Source organism: Hyaena hyaena, unplaced genomic scaffold, assembly GCF_003009895.1.
Source record: "Hyaena hyaena isolate Hyena2069 unplaced genomic scaffold, ASM300989v1 scaffold_1528, whole genome shotgun sequence".
In the NCBI taxonomy this organism is placed as follows: domain Eukaryota; kingdom Metazoa; phylum Chordata; class Mammalia; order Carnivora; family Hyaenidae; genus Hyaena; species Hyaena hyaena.
Window position 1 is genome coordinate 149993 of NW_024082175.1, and position 19831 is coordinate 169823.

The following is a 19831-nucleotide window of genomic DNA, read 5'->3' on the forward strand; positions in this document are numbered from 1 at the left end:
CCTCCCTGCGGGTGCCTGGCAGTGCCCAGGGGCAGGCCTGCCCTCTGCAGTGCCACCTTCTGCCCTGGTCACACCCCAGACCTTCCACCTCCGAGTGGGTGGCTCTGGTGCTAGTGGCAGTCGGGGCCGAGTCCCCTTTCCTGTTGAGGGCTGGCCTCCTCCCAGGGCCTGTCCATTAGCATGGAGGCTGTGGCGGGAATGGCGCCATGACTGGCCGCCTCTGTCTCCACAGACAGTACTACTGGTATGATGAGCGGGGGAAGAAGGTCAAGTGCACCGCTCCCCAGTACGTCGACTTTGTCATGAGCTCTGTGCAGAAGCTGGTGACTGATGAGGACGTGTTCCCCACGAAGTACGGTACGTCCCTCCCCTGGTGCTGGGTGCTCCTCCCTGCTAGGTGGGCTTGGCTGCGGGGGACAGACCCATGGGGAGGGGCAGCTATGTGACCTGGGGTGTAAAACCAGGCAGGCGCCCTCTGGCAGGGGTCAGCTCAGCCTGGGTGAAGACCCCCACCCCCACCCTAGGCTCTGGGACCTGTGGCTTCTGCCACCCACTCCGCCCCGCATGGCTGGGGCCGTGGCAGTCCACCTTACTCAGGACTTGCCGGCCAACAAGCAGGGACTGTGGCCACATCCCAACCTGGGCAGATCCCGGCTTGGGCTCCAGGACAATACAGAGCTGCCAGAGGGTGGCGCTTGGCTAGCAGGAGGTCCCATGCACCTTGGTTCCCAGTGTCCTCTGTGGCCGGGGCCACATAGCGCAAGAGCATCCGTCATGGAAGCAAGCATAACCCCAGGGCCGGGTCCAGGCTTAGAGGGGGGGCCTGTGACGGGCCCCTTGACGCAGAGGCAGCCGGTCCAGAGCGTCAAGCACCCATCGGGTCAGTTCGCAGGCAGCTCCGGGAGCCAGGCCCAGGGTGATGGGTCACTCGAGCGCCTGCCAGTGGGCTGCTGGGTGGGGAGAGGGTGGCAGGTAGGGTGCCCTCCAGGCGGCTCCCGCAGAAAGCGCCTGGAGCCTGCCCAGCCGGTCCGGCCAGCCCCGTCCTGACTGGTGGCAGCTCGGAGGGGCGTGGTGGCCGGAGCGGAGTGTAGGGTGATGCCGTGGACTCTCTCCCCAGGCAGAGAATTCCCCAGCTCCTTCGAGTCCCTGGTGAAGAAGATCTGCAAGTACCTGTTCCACGTGCTGGCGCACATCTACTGGTCCCACTTCAAGGAGACCCTGGCCCTTGAGCTACACGGACACTTGAACACCCTCTACGTCCACTTCATCCTCTTTGCCAGGGAGTTCAACTTGCTTGACCCCAAAGAGACCGCCGTCATGGACGACCTCACGGAGGTGCTGTGCAGCGGCGGGGGCCGCGGCGGGGGCGGCGGGGACGGGGCCAGCGGTGGGAGCGCGGGGGCACAGAACCACGTGAAGGAGAGGTGAGCCCCCGGCTGGACAGGCGTGCACGTGTGCAGAGAGACGGTGGTTCGTGTGCCTGCGTGTGCGCGCACACGTCCCGGGCACGCTCGGCGGGAGGTCTGAGAGGTTGACGCCCCCCCCCCAACCCGGCCTGGGCACACTGAGTGTGGGCTCCCCGGACGCTGGCAGGCCGCGTGACGGACTGGTTCCCGCCGGGGGTGTCCTGTTGGATGGATGAGTGCCGCTTGTCAAGAAGGACCTTCGGATTTCATTCGTTTGCTCGACAACGTTGATGGGACTGCCAGTCTGAGTTTCCCCCTCCCGCGGGGCTTTCCTTTCCTTGGTCTTCCGTGTGGCCCCTGCCCCCACCGCCCCTGAGGGCTCTGCTGTTTTGAAAGAAATATGCCAGTGAGAGCTGGGGCTCCTTCCCAGGAGGGACTCTGGCTCACTTTGGTTTGTTTGCAGGTGGGGTTATTCTAGAGATTTCCCCCCGTCCCCCCGCAGACCTCCCTCTCCCGGCCTTGCTTGGATCTTGGCTGTTGGCGGCTCAGAGCAGGTGGGGTAGGGTAGGGGTGGCCAGGGGTGCCCCATAGGGGCCCTGACCCTGTGGCCGTGTCCCCCTCCCTCCCGCCCCTCTGCCCACGAGGGCCCCTGGACTGCTGGGCCTGGGACTGAGGTGCCTGGGCGAGCGGCCTGTGTGGAGAAGCGGCTGTTGGCGGAAGGCTGGGTGTCCCTGCTCGGCTCACCTGTTCGGTCGTAATAAAAAGAATTCTCTCAGGTCAGCGCCTGTGTGTATCCTCGGCGTCTCGACCCTTGCTGAGGGTGCATGGACTAGTGTGAGACTGAGGGTGGCCTGCTTCCTGGCCCCCTCACGTGGTCTTTGCCCACCCCAGGCCGGGCCCTTCCTGCCAGGGGTGACCATGGGCTCCCCTGTTGACCTGTGTCCACAGCCGGCCCCCGGGACCTCGGGAAGCTGGGGATGTGGGGCTCATGCCTTGCTTCCTGAGTCTCCAGGGGGGCCTTGGTCTCGTCTCTTATACTGTGCCTTCCCGGGCTCTGGAGCGGGGGCTGGGGGGCTTCCTGGCCAGCCTGACCCCCGGGGGCTCTGCTGCAAGGGCCAGCTCTGGCCTGGGCAGTGTGCTCCGAGGGGTGAGCATAGGAGAGAGCTCGGAAGCAGAGTGAGTACAGGTGCAAGGCAGGGCTTGGGGAGCAGGTGCGGGAGGGACGGGTACCTAACGGGAACCCTGGAGTCGGTCTAAGTCCTGTGCGGGCAGAGGAGAGGGAAGAGGGTGCCCTGCCCTGACATCTTTGCCTGGGGACAGCCTTCTCTGGATTGCTGTCCCGTTCAGCCCCCACACCCCCATAAACGGTGGGGGGGGTGGTCTCTGTGTGTGAGTGCACACGCACGACATCTGTGTCTGTAGAAAGGTGCCCAGGACACACACGTGGTCAGTGTTGCTCTGACTCAGGAAGGAGCCGTGGAATCCCTGGGTGCACGGGGGCTGTGGGCACAGCACTGGTCCCAGGGCCTCAGAAAGTCTCCCCAGGGAGGGACAGGCAGCCAGGATGAGATCCAGTCTGCACACCTCCCGAGGGTGAGGGCAGTGCCCTGTGCTCTCCTCCAGCTGCCTGGCTCTTTGCTGCAAGGGCCCAAGCATCCGGCCCACTTGGGCCTCAGGGAAACCTTCTCGCCTCTGCATCTCAGCCACCACACGGAGAGGTGCTCCCGGGTCCCGGTCCCGCCGGCAGCTAGGCTGCGTGCCGAGGACTCAACTTTCAGTGGGCACACTCGGAGTGGGGTCTCAGTTGTGCCCTTACAGGCTGCCCACTTACCTACCCGTACCCCGTTGTTAGCTCTGTCCTGGCAGGCGAGAAACCGCACAGGAGTCCACACAGGGGTCTGTATCAGCAGAGGAAGGACAGGCTTGACGAAGGGGAGAGCAAGGGCCCTGAGTCGGAGTGCAGCACCTCAGGAAGCTGGAAGAGGAAGGAAACATTTTCTCCCCGCTGAGCCTCACAATGAAGCAGCCATGCTGACACAGGATGGTCCCCCGGTGGGGACGGTCTTGGACTTCAGTCTTCCGAAGCTGCGCCATGAGCAAACGAGTAGGTTTGTGGTAAGCGGCCACAGCGGGGATAGGAAAGAAATGTGGATCTGGGTCCCTGGGTGGGGTGCTACCATAGCAAACATGTAACATTTAGAAGTGGCCTTGGGGTGAGGCAGTGGCAGAGGCTGGAAGAATTTCGAGGGGCACAGGAGAAAAAGACTCGGTTTTCTGAAGCAAGACGATTGGTAGAAGGGAGTTTGGACGTTGACGTGTCTGCTGCCCAAGACTTGGAATAAACGAGGGCCCGTGTCAGCGGGAGCAGAGGCCGGACGTGTGGCGTTGCCTCGCCGCAAGCTCCGCCGAGTCCTGCCCCTTAGCTCTGGGGAAGCGGGACTTGGGATCCATCCACGCAGGATGTTTGGCCGAGAAGATTTCCAGGCAAGGTAGCGGTGCGGTCCCGTTTCTTGCTGCTCATGGTGGCAAGGCAGGTGGGGGAGTTCCAGAGTCAGATGGAAGGCAGAGCTCTTGAACAAAAGGGACCTGACACTTGGCGATTTGGGAACTTCTCAGCCGAGCCAAAGGACAGGAGGTTCACGGTCAGAAAATGTGCTCTAGAGAACAAGTCGAGGTGGACAGCCTTTGGTTAACACCTTGGCAAGACCAGCAAGGTCAGGGCGATCAGTCCTGTGTGACCAACAGCCATTTACCTCCTTCCGCTCAGCAAAAGCCAAAACAGAAGAAAAGATTTTCTTGGAAGGATCTGGAGGCACCTCCTGTGTGGTGGAGCGAATCCCCACGGCGTATACAAGAGACCCACACCGTCCCTGAGAATCTCACACAGCAGAAATGCTGCCAGCTAGGATGCAAGGGTGCACAGGGAGGAGGGAGTCGGAGCTGCTGACCCCCAGGTCCTATGGGCAGGAGACCCTGGCTTGGCCTGCAGGGGGAGCTGTGAGCCCAGAGGGGAGAACCTTGAGCCACACAGTTATTCCCAGGCCCTGACGGCATCTCGTGGAGTTTTCCTGGCTGGGCCCAGTGATGCCCACTTCCTTCCACTGTCTCCCCTTCGGGATGGAAATGTCCTGTGCCTGTCCTACCTTTGTATTTTGGAAGCAGGTAGCATTTCTAGTGTCAAAGGTGGCACGTGGAAAGGGGTCTTGCACTAGGACAGATCACCTGACTGAGGTGACTTAGATGATATTTGGGGCTTGACTTGATGCTGTTGAGAGTGTGGGGTGAGTGTATTTTCCATGTGAGATGGGTGTGCTCGAGGGCAGTCTGCAGGGGGCAGAATGAGGTCTCCTCCAAACGTCCACACCCCCGTCCCCGGGGTTTGTGAGCATGTTCCCTGCACAGCAAAGGGGGGTTAAACTTGCAGATGGAGTGAAGCTGCTAACCAGCCTGACTTGAGATGCAGTGATTGTCTGGGCCCAGTGTAGTCACAGAATTCCTTAAAGCTGGAAGAGGGGCGGAAAAAGGGGAACCAGAGCCGAAGGTGGACGAGGTCTCAGCCTGTTCCCCCTGCCTTGAGGGCGGAGGAGGGCGCTGTGCCAGGGAGGCAGGCGCCCCCGGAAGCTGGGAAGGGCGGCCAGGGAACAGGAGAGCCGCCAGGAGGAGCCAGCCCTGGCGAGGCCGTGATCTTAGCCCAGCGAGACCCCATTCTTGCCCTGCAGAGCTTGAGAGAATGGCCGGTGGTGGTGTGAGTTCGTGCTCACTTGTTCCAGCAGGTGCGAAACCAGTACCTCCTGAAGGTGGGCTGTGGGGCTCTCGGGGGGCCGTTTTGAGGGCACAAGGAGACGGCCTCTGAAGGCACTTAGCCCAGCACCTGACACCTAGGATGAGCTCAACAGACAGCAACATAGACTGCCATCCCACCTGAGCCCCAGGCTGGCGCGCTGCCCGGGTCAGAGGTGCCCCCTCCCTCACCTCCGTCTGTCCCAGCGGCCTTTCTCCTCCAGCTGGCATCACCGCCCTGATGCTCACCTCCGGTTCTTTGTCTTCCTGTCACTGGCCATCTCCTCTGCTCCCTGCTAACCTTCACCCCTCGATGAATCACACCAGAAGAAATTCGAGTTGAGGTGGTGGGGAGCGGGGTGGATCCAGGAAGGGGAAGCGTCGAGGGGGAGGAGAAGCCATGAGGTGGGGCATCGGACTTGGTGATTCAACACCTGGTGGCCTGGGGTGAGGGCAGAGAGGAGCCGTCACTGAGCTGCAGGGAGAGGGGGAGGCAGAGCCACTGATGAGGGCTGAGCCGCTGCTGGTGGTGAGCGCCCTGGCGTGGGTGGTGGGTGAGCAGGGATGCTGCAGCACCCTTCCCTGGAGCTGGTCTGTGGGACTTTGAGGGTGCGCCCACCTCTCCAAGTTCTGAGGCCTCATGACACTAGCAAGTGCTCCATCTCATAGCTCAGGAGCCTTGGGGGCCCTCTGCCTCCACTGTCAGCCGTCAGCACGCAGTCTAGGGCCAGCTCTGAGCAAAGCACGTCCCCCTCGCAGGCCTCCACCCTGGCCCTGCCACCTGCTGGCACTCAGAGCCCCTGGAGGGGGTGCATGTGTTAGACTGTCTCCCCCCCGCCCCCACCAGGACTTTGGTGCATGCACAGCCATGGATTTGATCACCGGTGCTGCAGGCCAGCAATGGCTGGCACCCAGTGTGTCAGTGACGGAGAACTGCGAGTTAGTCCTGAGAGGCCTCCTCTTACTGGGTGCTAGGTCCACCACCGTCTCCTTTTCCGCGTTAAGTCCCCATTTCAATTTGTGCCTTACAGACATAGCGCGAAGACTGGCTTAGCGCTCAGTGTGAAGTGCGCAGGATAGTGTCTGTTACATAGTAAGTTTTATATGTACTTTATGTTAGTAAATATTAATACTAACAGTCTTCAGCTTTGCTTGCCTTGCTTTCTGCGTCTTACAACCAAGAGAGAGCTTGGCGTCAGAAGTAGGGTTGCGGGCCGGGGCCTTCCTGCCAAAGGGGTGCTGCGGGCGGGCAGCAGGCTGCAGGTGAGTGTTGGTGTGCCGTGACACTCAGGATTCCCGTCACGTGGCCCGGGAAGGCTGGCGCTTTGCGGGTGTCCAGAGGGCCAAGGGGAGATGGGTGAGGTTTGTGCATCAGCTGCTCATTCGGTACAGCGGATGCAGGACCGCCGGTCAGGGAAACCCCTCCCACGGCCGCCAACCCAAGGCCCCAGGAGCTCTGCGGTCATGCCCAGCTGAACTGGAGCAACCGAAGCCCTGCCTTCAACCTGATTCTGAGCTGCAGCTCGAGGGCCACTGCGCAGTTCAGTGACTGCAGTGGAGCCTGTCCCCTCCCCCGCGGAAGTACCCTCCGGGGACCCACCCCCCTCAAAGGCACAGTGTTGTTGTAGGGCCGGCATAGGAAGAGCCCACCCAGCTCCACGTCACCAGACTCTGTCACGTCCTGGGCCTTGAGCGGAGCTGGAGGCCGCCATTCAGCAGAGGTGCCTGGCGCCCCGGCAGCACTCTGCTCCAGCAAGATGGCACAGGGCGTAGGAGCGTGGGCTCCGGGGCCGACCCGGCCCACCAGGGGCCACACAGCCACCTCGGGGAGTGGCTTTGTCACGCGGGGGTGGGGGGCGGCTACAGGCACCAAGCAGGGGGAGACCAGAGCGATGCTGATGTTCTGTAGAGCACAGGCCAGCCCCTGCCACCGGGAACCACCCGGCCCCAAGTGTCAGTGCCGGGGCGGCGGGACCCTCCTCTGGAGAGACAGCTGGGTGCAGCCAGGCCCTGCCGTCAAGCCACGTGGCCACACTGCCTGATCTTCACATACGGGGAGCGGGTGCCTGTGTGGGAGGCCTGGGAGGGCTCCGCGGGCGGCGGCGTCTGTTCCAACCGCTTGTCGAGGACCGCTCCTCACCCATCCTCAGGGCTGCGTGGTAGACGCCCAGCACTCCCGCGTGACTGGGGCTGGGCAGTCCGGGAGCTGGTGCGGTCTGGACCCTTCCTTCATGCTGCAGGAGCAAAGGGGGTGGCTGGCCAGTGCATGGTTATGGTGCCCATGTGGCCGGCAGGCGTGGTGGGCATGGCTGGGGGCCGTTCCTCTCTGCGGGAAAGGCCAGCCCAGGTTTTCCCAGGGCTGTCAGCCAGCCTTCGGCCATCACTTCCGGGGCTGGGTCATGGCGCTCCATCTGCCCCTTAGCAAGAAAGGAGCAGAGAAGGTTCATCCTCCGGATGCCAGGGTGACCCCATGAGGTCAGGGTGGCAGCAGAGCTGCAGTGGCCAGGCAGGGCGTTGCTCCATGTCAGCCTCAGGCAGTGCCTCCCTGTGCCTCTGGGCCTCCCCTGCCCCCAGCCCAGCATGTGATCCCTGCTCAGTCTGGGAGGCAGTCCCTGACTCGGCACAGGAGGCTGTCCTCTTCACCTGGGGTATCCACACCCGGCAGAGCCCAGAGGAGTGCATGTTGGGGACAAGAGCTGGACCCGGCTGTCCCACATCCCTGCCCCACCCCCGCCTGGACGGAGACTGGCGTCGGGTATTTTTACTGAAGGAATTTATTGTTCCAGAACTAAGGTTGCTCACAGTTATTTGACAGGGGATACACTGGGTGGGGCTTGTTCGTTTCCGTGAAGTCTGCGTGTGTCCCGAGTACAAAAGAGGAAGGCGAACAAGAGGTATTGCTTTCGGTGTCTTCGGTCTCTGGAAAAGCCCCTCCCGCTTGTACCGCGCGGCTTACGCTGTTATAGGTGTTTGTTTGTTTGTTTCTTATGTATTGAAATCCCAGCCTGTGGTGGGGGGGGGTGTCATGTAACAGAAGCAGTAAAAGCTATCCACGATGGGAGGGAGGCAGGGCAGGGGTGGGGGAGGCAGAAGAGACACCAAAAGCAAAGTGGACTCGTTACAGCGAAGGCATGCAATCAAAACCTGCCATCCTGGCCCGCCGCTGGCCTGGTGGCCCCCGACGGCGGCCGGGCGCCCGGGTGCTCTCAGCACCACAGGGCCTGTGCCAGCCTGGAGGAACCGGGCCCACCAACAGAAACAAGCAGAAGCTGGGGACAGGGACGGAGTGAGGCGGCCACACCCCGTGACCTTGCTGTGTACAGAGAACACACACTGCGGAGGACGCTGCCAACTTTTTTCTTTTTTTTTTTTTAACTTTTTGTCATTTTAGTATAAAAACCCTGCGGTGCCTCTGCTGTCCTGTGTGTGGGAGCCAGCCCAGGGCCTTTCTCCTACCTGCACTCTCAGACACAAAACCAAGATGGTTCCCAGCCTGGGCCTGACGGAGGGGCCATCCTGCTGGGAGACAGTGCCCTGCCCGGTCCCCCATGGGACTGGAGTTGCTTCTACACAGTAACCGGACAGAACATGGGACAGAGCGAACCGCGCCGTTCTTTAAATATATATATGTGTATGTATATAGAAAGAACCAAGAGCAAAGACCTGAACACAAAACCTAGCCCTGCCCCAGCGGCTCCCCCCACCCCCACACCCTTTTCCAAAAACAAACAAGAAAAAAAAGTTTATAAAAATATCTTGCAGGAATTCTTTAAAGTTTACAGTAGCTTGCCGGCGCTGCATCCACCGGCTGCCCCCGCCGCCCCCCTCCCCGGCGCTCCGACGGCTCCATCCTCAGGGCGCCTCCTCCGTCCCAGACCCCACCCTGCCCAAGACACACAGACGGCAGGACGCTGCTGCTGCCCCTTCCCTGAACAGAGAAGTAAAAGAAACTCAGTTAAGTTAAAAGAGCAAATAAATAATACTGATCTCGGCCAGCCCTGGAGCAGGCAGGCGGCTCCGGTGCCTGCAGGGTCTGGGTCCACCCGGGCCAGGCAGGGTGGCCAAGCGCAGAGCACGCCGCAGCCCCAGGCGAGCGGAGGAGCGGGTGGGCGCGAGCGGCGGCGGGGCGGGCAGCTGCAGGCAGGGGCCGTGCGGGGGGAGGCCGCCCCGCCCGCCGCGGCCCTGCCTGCCGGCCAGGTCGCCACGAGTCCCGGCCGGGGTGTGGAGCCGCCACGCGGGGGGCGGGGCCTCGCCGCGGGGGGCGGGGCGGCGCGCGGGTGGGCGGGGCCTCGCCGCGGGCGGGCGGGGCGGCGCGCGGGTGGGCGGGGCCTCGCCGCGGGCGGCAGCAGCAGGAGAGGAGAGAGGGCAGGTCCGCGGCAGCTGCCTTCGGTCAGCCGGTGTCCGGCGCGGAGCACAGAGGACGGCCTCGTGGAGGTGACATGTTAGCTTTTCGGGATAATTCCTGGTATCAGAGCGGAAACAGTGGCGTTGTCAGAGACAGGCAGAGAGAGAGAGACAGTGAGAGAAAGAGAGAGCGAGCACGGGCGGGCCCCGCCGCAGGCGCTGGCCCCCGGTGCCCCCTTTCCTTTCCTCCCCGGCTCCGCAACAGTCTAGCCGGGCGGAGGGGCGCAGCCCCGGGTCCACGCGGGCGGACGGAGGGCAGGCGGGCGGGTGGCGGGGCGGCCTTGGGGGCCCCTGTCAGGGCCGTGCTGGGGGAGGGGGCTAGTGCTAAGGCTGCTCCCGGCGGGCGGCGGGCGGCCCCGTCTTGGCCGTGTCCTTGCCCGTTGGGTACTCGGCGTCCCCTCCAGGGCCGGGGCCAGCGGCCGCGGAGTCACCGAGTGGGCCGTGGGCACTCCGCTTGGCGGGCGTGCTGGGGGCCTGGGCCGCCTGCCCGTTCTTCTCGTCTGAAAAAAGTTGTTTAATTACGTCAAAGAAGTTACTCAATGGGCTGCCTGGGTACACAGAACAGAAGACAAAAGAGAAAAAAGAAAAAAGAAAAAAAAGAGAAAGAGGAAGGGGGTAAGGAGAGAGAAAGAGAACAAACAAACAAATGAACGAAAGGGTCTCCACGAGAGAAAGAAAACCCAACGAGATGAGGTCTGAGCCGGGCGTGGCAGGCGGGGACGGGTGGGCAGCAAGCGAGGGGGCAGGCAGGTGGAGAGACCCCTCCTCCCTCACCAGGCCTGGCCCTGAGGCCCTGGCCCCCCTCCACCTTAGCCGCGCGTCCCCCTCCTCCGCCCCACGGCCTCGCCACCTGGCCAGCCCCACACTGGAGACTGAGGCAGAAAGACCACCACTGCCACATGCCCCGGGACTGAGCAGGACCCTGGGACCCCCTGCTGGCCCCTTGCATGGGACCAGGGAGTCTTCTCTGGGCTGGGGGGGGCTGGAGCCAGTGTGCCCGCCACACTCCTCCCAGGAGGCTTGGAGCCCGGCCCCTGGCCAGCCCGGGCAGCACCGCATGGACACAGAGGTCAGCAGCAGACACACAGATGGACGGATGGGTGAACAGGCATGGAGAGCTTGGGTGTGGGAGGGCTGGGGGCAGGCAGCCAGAGTGGGGGCCCTGATCCCAGAGGGAACGTCCTGGGGGCCAGAGGAAGAGGGCAGAAATGGTTTGACCACCCCCAGCCGGGAGGGCCTTGTTCTCACTGTCCAGGTGCCTCTGCTCTACCTCTTAAACCTGCCTCCCCGGCCCGGAGCATTGGGCAGGGGAGTGTGTGCACAGCACCCTCCCCCACCCCACCCCTTCAGGGGACAGAATGCTTTTACACCAGCCTCCTGCCCAAGATCTGGAGTCCACCCAGACCCCAGGCCAGAGCCCACAGAAGGGACCCTTGCTGGCCTTGGGGTGTGGGGCCCCTTTACTGATCTGAGTCTTGGGTTCCCTTACTGGCCTGCCTGGACCCTAGGGCCGCGCCAGTGGCTGCCCTAGAGGGTGGGTGACTGAGGCTGCTCCTGGCAGAGGTAGGGGGCGGGGTGGGCCCGAGTGTGCGCGTCTGGGTCCCACATGTATACAGGGACCCCAGGATGGCCCTAAGGGTGGCAGGAGTAGCACCCAGCCAGGAGCAGGCTGCAGGTGGGGGTGACAGGCTGGGGGATCCCAAGTGAGCGTGAGGGGTTCTTACCACATTTGGAAAGCCTCCCCGTCATCATTTCCATACAGTTAGTGGTGTCTGGAGCACAGAATGGAGAAAGGAGGGAGGGAGATGTGTGAAAAAGTCTTCCCACTTGGACCCCAGGCCAGGCACTACCCTCAGCCTCTGGCCAGGCCCTCAGGGAGGGGCAGAGCCCAGAATGGGGGCAGGGCCATGGAGGCGCGGAGGGTGGTTTGCTGGGGCTGGCACGCTGGAGAGAGAGGGGGCGGCTAGGAGGCTGGGGGGGGTGGAGCCCAGAGCAGGGGGTGGGGCAGGCCGGGCAGGTTCCGGCCCCAGTGGGGTGGGATGGGGTGTGGCAGGCTCAGACTGTGGGCAGTGAGTGGGGGGCAGCATCCTGTTCAGAGGGTCCTGATGCCACCAGAGCCTGAGGGCAGGATGTGGCCCTACCCCTTGAGTGTCCTGGGCCTGCCTGGCTCTCTGTCTCCTCTGTCCTGCCCGGGGCCCAAGACACGTGCTCTGGAACTGAGAAGCTCAGGGCTCTGGCTGCGGTCTCCTCTGGCCATCTGTGTGTCCTCGCCCTGCCCCTCTGCAGCTCAGGCAGCTGCATGGCTCCCATCTGCCCCTCAACTCGAGTTGGCACCCTGTTCCCTTCTGCTGGGCCTGGGAGTGTTGGTGCCACAGGGGCCTCGAGTGTGGGGCTCCTCCAGGCTCTCATGGGGGCCTGTGCTGGGTGGGTTGTGACCTGTCGGCCTCCTTTCCCTAACAGGAGTGACCACCAGGTCTCTTGCCCTAGTAGCTAGGGGGCCCCCGCTTCCGCCCCCTGCTCACAGCGGCTCCAGGACTGAGCTCGACAGACAAGAGCACCCAGACTGGGAGGGAGGGTGCTGGGAAAGGCCAGGGTACAGGAGGCCTGGGGACAGCATGGGCTGGCGTCCTGGATTGGGCTCCCCAGGTCCCAGGCCCCCTGAAGGAGGTCAGGGGAGATGGGCTTGGAGCCCAGAGGAGGTACCCACGAGTTTGCAGGGACATAGCTTTGGGAACAGGGCTAAGTGGGGTCAGGACTAAACAGGGGCCCCCGCTTTGGGGTGGGGGCAGGACTGGGGGTTGGAGCCCAGGGGAAGGGTGGTGTGCACCTAGCTCACTGCTGTGCCTGGGACTTGGCATGAGGGACCCTTGCTGATGGGCAGAATGACCCAGCCGGGGGCAGGCCTGGGTACCCTCTGGGTAGCACACCAGGCCTTTGCTCACCTCCCTGGACAAGCTCTGTCCTTCCCTGGCCTCAGTTCCCCTCTATCAGCCCTGCTGCTCTGATGTGAGGCCTTGAAGGCTCAGGGAGCCAGAGGCACCTGACACTGGCCCCTCCTGCTCCCTGCCTCCAGTGCCAGCCTGGCTCCACTCCATGCTGGGGCGCCCCAGCCCTGACCCGCCAGTGGGGTGAGGAGGCACACGTTGGGGGTGAAAAGGGTGAAACACATACAATGGAATGAGGATGGCCAGGGGCAGGGTGGATGGGTGGGGCTGGTCTGGCCTCTGGGACCCCACCAGGCTGGGACAAGGGCCCCCGAGGGGAGCTCAGAAAGGCAGGGCTGGTTGCTGGTCACTGTGCTCCCCAGACCCTAAACCCAGACTCGGGCCTCATGGCAGCGAGTGCCTTACCACCATCCGGACAGGAGCCGCACACCCTTGCTAACGGACGGTGTGCACGTGCCCACCCAGCCCTACACGGGCTCACCCACCCCTGCAGCGGAGCGGGCACATTGCCCGCTCCCTACCAGGTGCCAAGAGGTATGGACCCTCGGGCTCTCGGACCCCCAGCACCTCCAGGACCGGGCAGCCCCTTTGCCCTGTGTGACACTCCCCGTAGGCCCAGCTGGGGGGAGCTCTTCCTCTGGGCACTCAGGCCCCCTCGTCTTGCTCAAGGCCAGACGATCACAGGCCTGTCACGGGGAAGGCAGCAGGCAGCCCCACCGCGTGTCAGCCAGTGTGGGCGTAAGGCCCCCAGCCTCACAGGGTTCGGGTGGGGAAGCCCCGAGGGCGGCCGGCTCCCGGGCAGGACCTTGGCCACTGCTCTCTCGAGCCTGCTCTCGCCGGCCTGGGGCCAGGCTGCCCGTGTCCGGGTGCTCAGCCTGGGTGCTGGGCCTCTACGGCTTGTCCAGGGCGGGGAACTGGCCGCTGGATGTGTGAGCGGGCACAGGGTGCCCTTCTTGGGGCCAGTCTGGCTCTCGCCAGAGGATCTGCCCGCAGCCCCCTCCCTGCCCCTGCGGTGGGGCCGGACACCTTACCTGCCAGCGTCAGAGGCTACTCTCGTAGCTGGTGGCCACCTTCTGGCCCTTAAGCCCAGCGCCCCAGCTTAGTCCTGGCGCTGGCGGGGGGGGTTCTACAGTGGACAAGAGGCGCCTTTCAGTGTGGTGTGCTGGGCCCTACCTCCCTGGGTGTGCAGAGACGGGCCGGCCCACTGCGCCGGGGAGGGCCCTGCCCCCCGGGGGGGCAGGGAGGTGGGCACGCTGGAGGGGCCACACCCCTGCTCACCAGCCCGCAGGGCAGCCCGAGCTGAGCCCCCGCCTCACCTGACAAATGCTGGGCGGAGGGCTGGTCGTGTGTGCTCAGTAGCTGGGTCTGAATGGTCTCCACGACCCTCTTGAATCGGCGGCTCGGTCCTGGGGGAGAGAGGGGGTCATGCCCAGGCCCAGGGTCAGCCTGGAGTCCGTGCCCCGGGCCAGCGGCTCACCTGACAGCAGCGTGAACGTGACGGAATAGATGCCGTTCTCCTTCTGCGCTGCCCCTCCCTCGGTGTAGGTGATGTCCACCTGGAACTTGACCGGCTTCTGGAACACCGCCGGGCCCCCTGTCGCCTTATACTCAGCCCGGAAGCTTGTCTGGGAGATGACGCTGTGGCTGAGGCTGGGGATCTGCAGGGCGGCAGGGCGTGTGAGTGCGGTGCAGGGGCCGGTCCTCCATGCCACCCGGAGACCCGGGCGAGAAGCCTCTACCCCTGAACTTCCGTGCGGGCTGGGGCACGAGAACTGAGTGGAGGAGGAGAGGGTGGGGAGGGGCAGGGAGGGCGGCGCAGGCCCCGGACAAGGGCTAAAGCCTCTGCTGCGTTTTGGGAAGGTGTCTCCCGAGGCTGAGGCCACGTGACCATTGCTGAGGATGACACACTTGGCCCTCAGCTCGGCCAGAGGGGCCCCTGTGCACCCGGGGCACGGGGAGCAAGGGGAAACGCCCCTGAAGACGAACCCAGGAGCCGTCTTGCCTTGGGAGGAGTCACCCCTAGGACAGGGCTCTGCTGTCGACTGAACCCCCATCACGCACGCACGGAAGGAGCACTCAGAGGGCTTGGGGCGGGGCGGGGGAGGGAGGTGACGCAGACCCGGGCACTAGGGAGGAAGACAGGCAGGTTTCCCCCCACCCCGAGCCTGCTGCTGGCCTCTCCTGGCCCCCAGAGATTTCTGGTCGGAGGTCTAAGCTGTCCCCTCCCCCAAAGGGAACTTTGGCTGCAGCCAGGATGGCAGGGCTGAGGCCGCACCGAGTGGAGGGAACCGCACTGGTGGGTCCTGCTCACCCTGGTTGGGGTGGCAGCTTGAGCTGCAGGGGTGCCGTGATCCTGGGGGACCCCGCACCGGGCGAGGCCCCTACAGGACCCTGGAAGAAAACTTGCAGGGCTTTTCTGCTCCACATGCTCAAAGCTCTCACAAAGACAAAGGCAACACACCCAGGGCCTGAACGTACCCGTCAGAGACACCGGGTGGTGGGGGGGGAGACGAGCAGAGAGCACAGAGCGGACAGGTCTCTGGGACAGTTCCTGAGGCCTCCAGTATGCCCACCAGACCCGGGGGAGCTGCTCCGTGGCTGCCGGTCTGGGGGAGGCGTCACTCCCCGGGGCTCACCCCCAGGCCCAGCGCCCCCAGCCCTCGTGGCCCAGCCCCACTCTGAGTCCAGCACGACTTGTCTTGTGCGCACCTGACCCCCCTTCCCCCCCCAACACACCAGTTCGCACAGCCAGGCCTGTTCTGAACGAGAGCCCGCTGCCCGCCTTGGGCCGGGGCCCACCCGGCCAGGGCAGGGGGAAGCCAGTGGTTATGTGTCGTGCGCATCCAGGCGGGGGGAGGCTCACCGACAGGAAGGCGTGGACAATGTCGGCTTTGATGGAGCTCAGGGGCTTGTCCTTGATGACCACGAAGATCTGCTCCTCCTTCTCCAGGCTGATGAAGTTCCCAAACCACGACTTCTTGGCGAGCCTGGGGGAGGGAGGCGGGGGCGGGGCTGCTGAGATCAGGGGCTGCTCACTACTGGCTGGGCCTCTGGGGATGCACCCTGCTCCCCTCCAGGCCGATGCTGGCTCACTGCCTGGCTGCCCCATCCCCATCCCCCACTCTTGCTCTGGCCCGCCTGGGTCTGGGCAGAACCCACCGCAGAGGTTAAAGCCCAGCCTTACTACTGTTCAGCCCCCAAGTTTTGAGGAAATTTGCTCTAAACCATCCCTGAGGAAGGTGCCCCCTGTCCTGGGGCTGCATGGGGAGTGGGTGCAGCGCGGGGGGCCGGGGCCGGCCAGGGGACTCTGCACCCATGTGGACAAATGGATGGGAGAGACACTGCGTGGAGAACAGGGGCTGGGGGCCCGGGATGCTGTGTGCCCCTCCCACCTGCCGAGGCTACCTTGGCTCCCCGGGGCCACTCTCTGTCCTCAAGGACCAGGGGCCACCTGGCCGCCCACATCCCTGCTGCCCCTCCCGGTCAGTCCATGGAACATGGAGGCTGCTTCCAACCCAGCGGCTCTACTGGGCAGGCCAGGGGCCGCGTCCCCCCGCACACAGCCCCGCACCCCACTGGCGCCCAGGGCTTCCCTGCTGTTCTTGTCTTCCCTCCTGCCTCTGGGGCCACCGCGCGCTCAGTGCACACCAGCGTGGGAGACCCTCAGCTGGCCCCACCGTCCTGCGCCCTGGATTCACACGCCTGTGCCGGCCCCTCCCTTGGGAACCCTAGGAGTGACAGCTGTCGCCTCCCAGGACACGTGACACAGGCTGTGACTCCTGCTTGCTAGCAGCCCCCCCCCACGCCCCACGGCATTGGGAAGGAGCCGGCTGGCACGATGGGGAGGCCAGAGCCCTGCCCACAGCCACGCGCAGGACCCTGGAGAGGACGACGCTCTCGACCCCGAGGCTGTGCCAGCCCCGACCCACAGAGCCAGGCGGGGGATGCGCGTTGCTGAAGCCACTGAGCTTTGGAGAGGTGTGCTAGGCCGCTTCTCGCTCTCACCGCGTCTGGGACCCGGGCCCCGAGCCCCGCCCGTCAAGCCATCAAACCCCCCTTCAGACCTCGAGCCAGCCAGCGAGGCTCAGGCAGGGCCCGGCGGGCAGGCTGATGCGGAGGCAGCGGCCGCAGGCGAGCCCCGGGGTCCGAGGCGCCAGGGGGGCTCTCACGGCTGGTCCTGAGGCGCCGCCGCTCGTTTTCCCGCCCGCTTCCAGGCCCACTGAGCCTGCCAACAAAGCCCGTCTCCACGGCTGCCGCCTCAGGCGGTCCTGACCCAGCGGTGCGTCCTTCCCCACATCCTGCGTCCCGCCAGCTCTCTGCCCTGCGCCCCTCGCTCTGGAAGGCAGGTCCCGCCCCAGCACCTGCGCCTGGGGCCCGCAGCCCGGGCGGTACTCAGGAGTCGGTCTGGACCCCACGGGGGGCTTCTGTTTCTACTCTTGGGCAGAGACGATAGAAGAGTCACGCTGATGAGACAACGTGACTTGCTTGTACTCGGGAGCCCGGCAGCTGGGCACAGACAGTCCCGCGCCCGAGAGAGCCAGAGAGGCTCTTGCCAGTCAACTTCACAGGTCAGCTGGGCCATCCGGTCAGCTGTCAGGTGCTGCTGCTTAGACGTGGCAGCCAGGCGTCTCCGAGTAAAGCACACCACGCTCCAGGATGTGGTGAGCCTCATTCAAGCAGGTGAAGGCTTCAAGAGGAAAGGCTGCAGTCTTGACAGGCAGCACGGGTTCTCCACCTGCACGTTTCACACTCAGGGCCGTCACGCCACCCAGACCGATTATTTCCACCTGCCGGCCCCCACAATCACGTGAGCCAGTTCCTAAAACCACCAGCCCCACGGTACTCACTGGTGCGCCCGCACCCCACCGCGTGGGGGGCCCTGACTGACACGCTGCCGGCAGGCACGTCCTCTAGAGGAGGCGGCGCTGGGGCGTTAACTGCGCCGAGCCTCCCTGGTGGGGGTGCCCCCGCTGGGTCCCCTCAGGACCTCCAGGAGGGGACGAGACCTCAGAGGGACCCAAGAATGGGAAGGCCTCACGCCATCAGGTGCTCCGGGATCTAGCTTGTCCACGAGCACAACAGTTCTGGCACAGGGGTGTCTGCGGAAGCTTGTCCCCAGCCCAGCACGTGGGGCCCGCCAGCCGCACACGCAGCGGCCCGGGCGTCAACCCTGCCTGCGGGCACCACACGCCCCCTGGCGGCACCCCCTGCTCGGTCAGCAAGACCACGGCCTTCGAATGGGCTGCCCGTGTGAGGCCATGGCGGCTCCCTGCTCCCCTCGCTGGCCTGTCCCGCATCCACACCTCGTGTCCTGTTCGTGCCATCCTGCCAGGGCTGCGGGACGGAGGCCACCACAAGGGCCCAGAGGTGGGGACACGGGCCCTCCAGGGTCTCTGCCGCAGTTCAGGCCAGCCGTGGGGTGGCTCTGCTTGCCCGTTGCCTCCTTATTGGCCATGGTTAGCCGAGGGCTCGGTCTGGGCCTGGCCTTGAACGATGCCGCCCTCCCCACGCCGCTGCCCGCCACGCCGTTCGGTGGCTCCTCCTCGGCCAGCACCATGTTTTTGCTTTGAAACCCTCCATACCGACAAGTTCCCGAATTTCTGGATGATTCTGGGCTCCACTCTGCCCTTGGAGAGCCCTGCTCAGCTCTGCCCAGTGCTCCTCTCCTTGGAGTCTGCCTACCGCGAGCACCACAGGCCGGTCCTTCGCAGGCCCCCTGTGCCCAGCATGTCCAGGGCTGAGCCTGTGCCCGGGGAGTCGCGAGCATGCCTGGCCACCAGGGCTCGGGCTCAGGGCCCACAGGCCTCCACGAGCGGAGCCGGGGGCTTTCCGCCAGTATGAAAGGCACGGCCGTGCCCTCCCTGGTCTCCGGCCAGGTTCCCCACCCCAGACCTGGCTCCCCGGCCTGGCGTTCACAGTGCAGGGACACAGAGCTCTGAGGGTAGGTGTCCCCAGGCAGGGGGTGGAGGGGGCATCTGGGGCGAGCACAGGCTCCCAGGGAAAAGGGACAAGGACCTGGAGCGGCTGGGGTGCTTTACCCCAAAGTCCTCACGGCTCCCCAGCCTGCCACGTGGGAGGGTCCACACCGGCCTCCCTGCACACTCGGCATCTGAGCACGCGGCCACTTACTCTGGGGACGACTCTGGTGTCAGGTTGGACATCTCCTCGGGTGTTGGAACTGTGCACACGGGGAGGACAGGGAGAGAAGGCACGGTGACCCTCTGCCCTCCCCTCACCAGAGATCCCCCGGGCCGCGGTGGGGTCTTGGCAGCCACCCCACGCTCTCCTGGCCACCACCAGAGCCTAGGGCCATGGGGCTGTCCCATGGTGCTGTAATCGGGCCCTGCCTTCCCTGGCCTCCAGCCAGCCCCGCTGCCGCCCGACAGACAGCAGCGGCCCCCCACGCCACCCGCCAGCTGTGCTGCAGGCTCCAACAGCCAGGCAGTGCCAACCGGCCCTCGGCGCCCAGCGCACAGGAGCAGGCCAGCCTCCACTGCCCCGTCCCGCGGGCCAGCGCCCACACTGCCCACACCGCCCATCGGCTGGCTCTCCTCCCTGGGCTCAGGTAGCCCGCCTGCCCATGCCCGCCAGGCCCTCGACATACACCGTGGGCGGGCTCGGGAGTAAGCAGGCGCATCGGGGTTACTGCCTGGGGGCCCTTGCTGGCCTAGAGAACACAGGCCACTGCCGGGTGCTTTCGGTGGGTGAACCAGGAGAGTGGGGAGGGGGCGGCCCCCCCCCGCCTGCCCCACAGGTCCCCCTCCCCTCCGCTTACCCTGCAGTTTCCGGCGGTGGAAGCGGGGTGACCCCAGGAAACTGTTCTTGATGGAGTTCAGCCGCGTCCTCCAGGGCACCCCTCCGACGCTGGGGCTGGACGGTGGCGTGGGGTTGGGCGTGCCCGCCGGGCTCTCCTTGGGCGTGTGCACGGGCGTCCCCTTAGGGGTGGGGAGGGGACTACCCCTTGGAGAGGGGTGAGGGGTCACCTGTATGGTGGGGACAGATTTGGTGTTCGGTTCAGTCCCAATGGGCGGGACCCGGGTGGGGGCCGGCATGGTCGGCGGGCCCGGGGGCAGGGCCAGCTGGGGCCCTAGGCCTCCCGGGACAGGGGGTCGGGCCTGGGTGCCCGCCGGGAGTGGGTTGGACTTGGTGCCTTGCAGCGGCTTGTCGCTCAGCTTGGCCTTGCTCGGCAAGGTCTGGGTCTTGGGGTTGGGCCGAGAGGCAGCCTGTGGAGGGAGGGCGTGTCCGGGCCGAGAGGCGCTCCGACAAGCTTCAGGCTCCACGGAGGTGGCCAGGGGG

The 19831-nt window shown here is 65.0% G+C and overlaps 2 protein-coding genes across 15 annotated transcripts in view; one reads left to right on the forward strand and one right to left on the reverse strand.

The window, feature by feature from the left end:
• MOB2 (MOB kinase activator 2) overlaps positions 1 to 2186 on the forward strand; it is a 73644-nt gene extending 71458 nt beyond the window's left edge. For 2 of the 3 annotated variants that reach the window (XM_039224109.1, XM_039224108.1), the window contains exons 4-5: positions 233 to 357; positions 1118 to 2186. In XM_039224109.1, the coding sequence (XP_039080040.1) occupies positions 233 to 357; positions 1118 to 1428 (436 nt within the window). In that variant the 3' untranslated portion in view covers positions 1429 to 2186. The remainder of the gene's footprint in view (positions 1 to 232; positions 358 to 1117) is intronic. The other variant, XM_039224110.1, reaches the window with a different exon arrangement.
• A 7310-nt stretch (positions 2187 to 9496) lies between these two features.
• Positions 9497 to 19831, reverse strand: part of BRSK2 (BR serine/threonine kinase 2) — a 60416-nt gene continuing 50081 nt past the window's right edge. For 3 of the 12 annotated variants that reach the window (XM_039224113.1, XM_039224112.1, XM_039224117.1), the window contains 7 exons: positions 19311 to 19518; positions 18665 to 18713; positions 15399 to 15522; positions 14013 to 14193; positions 13852 to 13941; positions 11315 to 11362; positions 9905 to 10138 (listed from right to left, as the gene is read on the reverse strand). In XM_039224113.1, the coding sequence (XP_039080044.1) occupies positions 9915 to 10138; positions 11315 to 11362; positions 13852 to 13941; positions 14013 to 14193; positions 15399 to 15522; positions 18665 to 18713; positions 19311 to 19518 (924 nt within the window). In that variant the 3' untranslated portion in view covers positions 9905 to 9914. Of the gene's footprint in view, positions 9649 to 9904; positions 10139 to 11314; positions 11363 to 13566; positions 13662 to 13851; positions 13942 to 14012; positions 14194 to 15398; positions 15523 to 18664; positions 18714 to 19310; positions 19519 to 19831 lie in introns of those variants that run through there. The other 9 variants (XR_005526910.1, XR_005526908.1, XM_039224120.1 and 6 more) reach the window with 7 other exon arrangements.